Source organism: Phycodurus eques, chromosome 1 (assembly GCF_024500275.1).
Source record: "Phycodurus eques isolate BA_2022a chromosome 1, UOR_Pequ_1.1, whole genome shotgun sequence".
Taxonomy (NCBI): Eukaryota; Metazoa; Chordata; class Actinopteri; order Syngnathiformes; family Syngnathidae; genus Phycodurus; species Phycodurus eques.
In genome coordinates this window covers 11,743,367-11,751,721 of record NC_084525.1, presented here as the reverse complement: position 1 = coordinate 11,751,721, position 8,355 = coordinate 11,743,367, and the positions used below count along the sequence as shown (strand labels likewise).

General features: G+C 39.6%; 1 protein-coding gene across 1 annotated transcript; it reads right to left on the bottom strand.

Moving 5' to 3' along the window:
- Positions 1-3,250: 3,250 nt before the first annotated feature.
- LOC133404090 (leucine-rich repeat-containing protein 3-like) lies at positions 3,251-4,096 on the bottom strand. The gene has a single exon (XM_061679741.1). The coding sequence runs from the start codon at positions 4,094-4,096 to the stop codon at positions 3,251-3,253; it is 846 nt and encodes a 281-aa protein (XP_061535725.1).
- Between the last annotated feature and the right edge of the window lie 4,259 nt (positions 4,097-8,355).

The window sequence follows — 8,355 nt, the reverse complement described above, 5'->3', positions numbered from 1 at the left end:
TTTGGGTATATTGTAGGCTATATAAATATGACAGTTACTGTATATCATCAGTGGAAGAGAATATCAATAAAACTAATGTTGTGGAGGCTGGCACAGGGAGGTGACAACTAATGAATTATGCTTGTGATGTCCTTATTTCTCTTATTTAGAAATGTAGCTTGCTTGAAGATGGACCTACTTGTAAATGAGTAAATCAATTCACAAAATGACATGACACCTTACTGACTGAATCTGATGAACAGGTCAATAAGTGAATACAGAGTATAGCACAATGTGTTCAGTCCACTTGCGTTTTTAAAAATCAATACAGTCTATCAACACCGTATGCTGTATATACAGTATATAATATAAACAATCACTATTCAGGAAACCCAAGAAAGTGCCATGGTTGTTTAGCCATTAACATTGAATCATAAAGAGAGCAAGCCATTTTCGACACCAGATCATGGTCAATAATTTGTAAAAACAAAACAAAAACAAACCCATTTGGGGGACTAACCAATAGTCTCAATATGTGAAAAAATGTTCACTGAAAAAAAAAAAAAAAACAAGCGTGCGGAAGGTCTTCTCCTAAAATGAAGTTTTACGAAATTCGAACATAATTATTCTCATTATAAATATATTTTTAAACTAATCCATCCAAGACTAATCCTCTGCAGCAGCCTTTCCCATCATTCCAATCCCAGAATAACATAAGGGCCTCCAAGTACATTCTGGTGACCATCACGAGGCACAAAGACCTTCACCATCCCGTCTACCGTGTCCTCTGATCGACATGGAGATGTTGCCATCATGTATTTATTTTGTTTTCTTACAGGCAGACACATTTGTCAAGCCGGTGCTCTCTGTGCCTTTGACTTTGAGGAGCCCACAAGGTCTTTTTAGCATAAAAATATCAAAGCCAAAGACATTTAAGTTATTGATGACTGAGTCAGGCGCAACTCTTAACGCACTTGATTATATATCTGTTGACAAGAAGACATATAAGGGCACACTGTCCTTTGCTCTTGAATGAATCTTCCCTTTTTTCTATGTTGTGTGAGGCGAAAAAAGTCAGAGACCAGTGCCAGTTTCCCTAAATATTTGCACACAGGAATCACTGCTTGAAGCTGAGTAAAGCCCTGCATGAAATTTTTTTGGCTACTCTCCAAGCAGGATGGTTTCACCAGGGAACAGCGGAAGACTAGATTAAGAGTATTTAGCCGCCTTCAGGGGTTTAAACCTCTCGCTCTGGAGTGAAAGACATAGCTGTGATACAGTCGTTTTTAACTTGTTTCACAGAATTGTGTGAGCCAGATCTTTGGTTGTTGTATGGTGGCCAATTTAAAAAGCTGCATCACCTTCTGATAAATGACCTCACCAGCCAGTGACTGCGTGCTGAGAACGTTTGCTACCTCTCTGGTTGGGACTAAAACCCAATCATGGTGCTGTATGTTGGGACACACACAGAGATCCAAATGTTATTTCATAGGCTGCATCATACATATAAAAGGTACACTGGCTCGGTTACATTTATTGATGTTGTTTTTCACTGAGCCTCATCCCTCTCTCATACAAAACATGTGCTTCATATCTTAAGTATTCATGCTGGATTTAATGTTCTGTCTTTGAGAAATTCAATACCAACCTGTAGCCCTATCAGTCTGTATTTAATCCATTCTTTACTGTTTGGCCCCATTAGTGTGTAGATGTACTGGAGTCTATCCTAGCTGGGAGAGCGGCGGGGTACACACTGGTTTGGTCTCCACTCAACGCAGCACACATTTAGACAACCATTCACATTCAAACCAATGGGCAATTTAAAGTAAAATAGTTAATTTTACTTCCTACATTTTCTGCTGGGTACGGAAAGTATTCAGCCCCCCTTACATTTTTCTCTCTTTGTTATATTGCAGACATTTGTTAAAATCATTTAAGTTCATTTTTTTCCCTCATTAATGTACACACAGCACCCCATATTCACAGAAAAAAAAACGAAGTTGTTGAATTTTTTGCAGATTTATTAAAAACGAAAAACTGAAATATCACACAGCCATAAGAATTCAGACCCTTTGCTGTCACACTCATATATTTAACTCGGGTGCTGTCCATTTCTTCTGATCATCCTTGAGATGGTTCTGTGCTGTGTTTGATTATGCTCATTGGACTTGATAAGGAAAGCCAAAGAATGAATGTAATTTCAATTAACAACCTTAGTACGACTAAGACTTCAGTCGGAGGTAGTTTGAGGACAGCAAGGTCAGCAAAATACATTAAATAAAAGGTAACCCCTGATAGACAAATAAAAGCGCAAAAGGAAAAAAAAAAGCGTCTCCAACCAACTGTAACAAGATACTAAATGAAGCCTGGCGCAAAGTCCACTCAGATTTATGGATTTAATTTGTTGGTGTAATTAAACTAATTTGGAGTTGTAAAATGATTTCTTGCCTCAAGTGTAGCAGAAGACAAGTGCGATCGTTATTTGGTGCATGATGCAGTTTTCATCTGCAGCAAAATAAAATAAATAAAGTACATAATAATAATAATAATAATTATAATTATATATATATATATATATATATATATATATATATATATATATATATATATATATATATATACATATATAATAATTAATAGCTGTAAAATGGAAAAGACACTGTCTTTTGTCTATTTCACAAAAACTGTACATGAACTAATGGATGTAGTGAAGTCTTTCCCTTAAAATTGGTTGAAACATTCCTGGCACTAGGGGCTAAAATATTTCGCCTATTACAAAATATAACAACTATTTAAAGACACTAAACAGCTACATGTAATATGCACTGTATTCCATTAATGTCTCTAATAACAAGGTATGAAGGCAGCAGTTGGCCCTCCAGACACTGTCTACTTCACAAAAAAGTCCTAAAAAAAAAACACAACTCGAAACCAAGAAAGTCAAACACATATGCCTGTCATTTCGTTAAAACAGTCACAGTAACAAATGAATTACAGGGTGATTTAATTGATATTCTGTGAAGAGAATTAAATACAGAGCCTTCTACATGTTAGCACTTTGCCCTTCTGGCCACATATTCGAGCTGGTTTTTTTTTGAAGACAGAATTATTGTTGTTCTTTTTTGTTGCTCCTTATTGCACGTGACTTGTGCAGCAATGTATCGTCGAGCAGGGTTTTATCGTTAACTCATAAGCCTCAAACATATTCCCTCCTTGACATTCATCTATATGCATCAATGCACATTCATCTGTAGTCACTGGTACATCCTTTCTAAAAGACACTGCTGGCTGTATCGTAGTCCTTGCTGATATGGGAGCTGCTTGGCAGGGACTTGAGGTACTCTATGTGCCTCCTAGCCTCCTCCTGGTTGTGCCGTATGTAGTAGATGATGTAAGCGGTCACCATGGAGAACCAGCAGAACATGGCCACAAACATGGCCACATCCGTCGTCTTCTGATGGAAGTTGCAAAAGTTGATTCCCGAGTCCAGGACTTGGATGACCGGTTGCCCTACGTATTCATCCTGCACAGACGTATAGCAGCTCACCTCATTGATGGTCTCAGGGTCGAGTCTCAGCTCCCTCAGCACTTCCTGCAAAGAGCACTCACAGTTCCAGGGATTGTTAGACAGGCGAACACGAGCTTGTAGTTTAGTGAAGGTTTCCTTGGGCAGGCTGCTGAGGTGGTTGTTAGAAAGGTCCAAGGTCCTCAAGCCCTCGGAAATTCCTTGAAAGGCGCCGACCTCCAAGCTTTCAATGAGGTTGTGGGAAAGGTCGAGCTCCCTGATTCGGTAGAGGTCCGTGAAGGCCTCCTTGGGGACGTGTGTGATCTGGTTGGATGAGAGCAAGAGAACCACAGTGTCCTTGGGCAGATTTGAGGGGATGTTCTCCAAGTTACGTGATGTACACTGCACAACAGCGCCATTCCTTTCAGTGCAATGGCATCTAGTTGGGCATGCATGTGCAATGGTGATCATGGTCAGTAGAAGACACAGAGCACCCAGGAAGTAACGACAAGAGCAAGAGGAAGATTTCATGGATGACCTCTGAGCGGCCCCCATTAGTCTGTAAATTTCATCCTCAGGCCCATTTTCAACCTTCACCTGCTCAATTGTCATCTGCCTCCTGATAAACCCTAATCTCGTACACAATGCATCTCGAACTTTGCATAGCTGGGAGATGAGATGTCAGAGTGGAGCCCCGTCGACGTTCTCTGCCAAAGAAGATACTGAGGAGTCACCAGTGACTGGAGGAAAAGGAGATCAAGTAGCAACAGAAAGTTGTTTAATTACAACACCAACTCCCCTGTACACACTTAATACTGCTTAGAGCGCAACGCAGTAAAGTTCAAGATAACCATAAAAACTGCATATTTGCTCAGTGCAGTACTCTTCAAATAACTCAAATGCAAAGTTGGACTTTGAATTTATATGATTAACAATGACAGTGCAACATACGAAAGTATTGAAGGTCAAAATCCATAATTTCGTCATCCATCAACAAGAAGACGATAATGTGCATTGATGACCTGTTTCTGATAACCTTTCTACCTTGTTTGTAACAGTGGAATATTGCACACACACACAAAAGTATGTGCCACAGAAAAATTATTAAAGGAGATGCATAATTTTACAAATCTCTGAAAGATTGTTTACCCAAAGGTATACAAACGTCTACCTCAATATTTCAAGAATATTTCTTCTTGCGTTATTTTCATGTTTTTACATCAGCCTGGACAAAAATCATCCACTGTGGAACAAAAAGGTGAAGTAAAGTGAGGAGTCAATACCTGGCTGTAACCTCCTCTTGGTCCGGTCCTAATCAGTGCATGGCAAGCAGTTCAAGACATCGGAGAATCAATTACGATATAGAAAAATCATCTCCATCCTACGTCCTTAGTTTCTATCCCAAATTGCAGAAAGCAGCTGCAGCCGTCAAGCTGCAAGTGCACAGTGAGAGTTTGCTGGCTGCTGTCCGTGCAGCTTTGCTCCGTGCAACAGTGTGTGTGCATGTGTGTGTGCGTGTGTGTGCGTGCGTGTGTGTAGGTGTGTGTGTGCTCGTGTGTGCGCACGCGCGTGCGTGTGTGTGTGTGTGTGTGTGCGTGTGTGTGAGTGAGTGACACTAATTACATCTACACTGGACAGTTCATTACAGGTTGTTTGTAGCAATGTATACATTCCAGTTGTAATTTGTGTAATATAGTGTTTCATGTAGAAAATTTAATTGTGAAAAATATGGACCTTACCAACTTTCCAATGTAGATTTCATGTGCATTTATTCATGTAACTATATGATTAATGTAGCACATTTAAATACCATGTATATCATTTTGATTTTACCTCCCCTTTGCACATAGAAATATATTTATTCCTTGCGGCTATCCGTCAATGTAAAAGGAGCCATTGCACATTATGCAGCTCATGGTGGCAAACTCATTTTCGTCACGGGCCACATTATCATTATGGTTTCCCTCAAAGGGCCGTTATGACTGTGACATCATATAAATGTAGAATCATCTCATCATATTGTTACATATACACAACAAATTGGTGGATAACAAGTTTCTGGTTGTTAACCTTTTCCTTTCATTTTGCGGCGGTAGAGGACCTTAATACGCTGACTGTCACGCCCATCCTCGCAAAAGATTTTTTGAAGGTAGTCCAACACCATTGTTGTAACCACCTGAATGCAACCCAAGCATCTGTATGATTAAATGGCAGCTGTGTGCAGAGTTCATCACTGGCATTTTGCTGAAAGACAAAATGATTGATTGTATTGACGACTGGAGCATTTTAGCGTGTATGAGTTTGCTTTATCCTTCTGTCTTCTTGACAGTAGCCCAACTGTCAACGTGCAAGAATCAATGTTGCAAACATCCCAATAGCAGTTTTGTCTTTCTGCTGGATAATCAGTCTTATAGAGTCACTTGACAGGCGGCAAGCAGCTTGGAAGTTGCCAAGGTATTTGTTTAACATCCTTACTCATCTTGTCAGATTCCTGGCAAAATTCCTGCCCGCTCGCCCATTGTAGCACAAGTGCTAATGGATTCCTGGAGTAGCTTAACGTGTCACCCTACGTTTAATCAATGTTAAATGGCTAACTGCTTAAAGAAAAAGAAAAACCATGTGAATTTTGAAGAAAAAAACGTCCAGAAAAAAGCATTTTGGCTCATCTGCTCACACTGCACACTTTATTAGTGGTATTGTGAAGTGGCTCTCAGTGCCCTTTAAAATGTATTGACCACACAAGTGCTGTCAGAGTGGTTGCCCACTGGATGGGATGACATGATGCCATTTGTGCACTTAGTGAGGAGCTGATAAACCACAATGTGCGGCTTTCACCCTTTGCATATTTAACTGACTCAAAGTATGGATCCAGTCAGATCTTTTTTTAACTGGAGCTACTTGATCAGACCATGAAAGTCTTTTAGTTCATCCTATAATGTGATGAAATAAGAGTTTTGAGGAGCAAATAGTTATTTTTAGCGGACCACAATTGTGTTGTTTGACTGACAGCAGCTCGTCCTGAGTGCATTTACAGGCACCTATGTACAAACTGACTTTTGCACTTGCAAGAATACAATTCTGCTCGAATGTCAAAGATCAGTGAGGATTGCGCAAAAGAAAATTGACAAATGAGAATTTTAAAGTGAGGAAAAACACTTTTACCGTTTTGTTTTGTTCTGCTAACAGCAGCTATTCTTTTGAAATGTCACCCGATGCCAATCAGATTACTGATCCTCTGACATCTCTGCAATTTAAAGATACAGTGCAAATGTAATTCTCCTTATTCTTCTGTCATATTGATGAGTAGTAAGATTCTGATATGCACCACAAAGCTTCCTACTGTACCTCAGCCACTGCTTATTCTTGGCACTGTCCACCCTTCTCAAGCATCACATCTCATCACCCTGGAATCTTAATTTACTGGCAATGCAATGATCAGTCATTTGTTATAGAATAGAACTTTATTGTCACTACCACAGGAACAATGAAATTCAGTTAGGCATCTCACTTTGCAGCATTTAGTGGGGGAAAAAATTAATATAAGCACGCAATTATCAAAATGCAGTTATTTACAAAAAAAAACCCTAAAAAAAAATCTACAACCTTGCGACAGTGTTAACATTTTTGAGACAGTTCAGTCGTGGTCAGCCGCGTCGCTCAGTGTGCAGCATTAAGTCGGTGTGGCGTGCACGGTTCTGCACACCAATTGACAAAAGTGTAATTCCTCTGCTCAGAGACTAACACCTGTCCTGTCGCCATGAGAGAAAATACAATCAAATCTTCATGGGTGCTTGGGATAGATTTGCTGCTTGTTGCTTTTTTGAAAAACTGTCACTAGAGGGGTTGGAAAAGTCTGGTGTCACCGTTGTGGTTTTGTCAGAATCATCTTTAGAATTAGAATCAGTATTATCTTTATTTGCCAAGTATGTCAAAAACACAAGGAATTTGTCTCTGGTAGTTGGAGCCGCTCTAGTAGGACAACAGTCCATTGACAGAAAATACTTTTGAGACATAAAAACATAAAAACACAGTACGGAGAGTCACTGGGCAATGAAAGGTTACCGGTAATCCCAAAACAATTTTTGTTTTGTTTTTGTTTTGACAATTGTGCAAATGATGCAGAGTCCTCTAGCAATTTAAAGCAGTTTGAAATTACTAATAGCACGATAATCTGATACAGTGACAATTGTGCAAATGGTGCCGATACTTCTCAAGGACGAGTGGCCAGTATTGGTCAACAACAGATATGCAAATAGTGCAGAGTGGCGAGACTACAACAATGAGTACACGAATAATGTATAATTGGCCCCACAGAGATGTGACAAGAATCTCATATAATGCTTTGTCTTATTTGTTTTCTTACAGCTAGTGCCCTGTCTTTACTTTATTTTTCCCTCTGTCCTCTCTTTTTTCTCTGTTGCTCCCCACTCAACCTCGTTCTGTCCAACTACCATTTCAATGAATATCCATCATATTAGACCAGTTCAGGGTGTACCCCGCCTCCTGCCCGATGATAGCTGGGATAGGCTCCAGCACGCCCGCGACCCTAGTGAGGAGAAGCGGCTCAGAAAATGGATGGATGGATGGATATTAAATATAAACCGGCACGGTGGACGACTGGTTAGAACAAATAAATAAACAAATGAATGAATGAATGACTCTCAACTCCCAAGCCTCTTAAAAGTCACCGTCTCGTCCAAGTACTATTTTTATTTTTTTTGCATGAACATATTTTTCAGGATTAGATATAAAATAAAACATTAACTTTATTTTACAGACTATCATATAGCGTTTATCTTTATTAGGAGCAAATCTTGGAATTGTAAACTTGTCAACTGAAAAATGCAAGAATTGTTGCCGTGGCTTTTAAG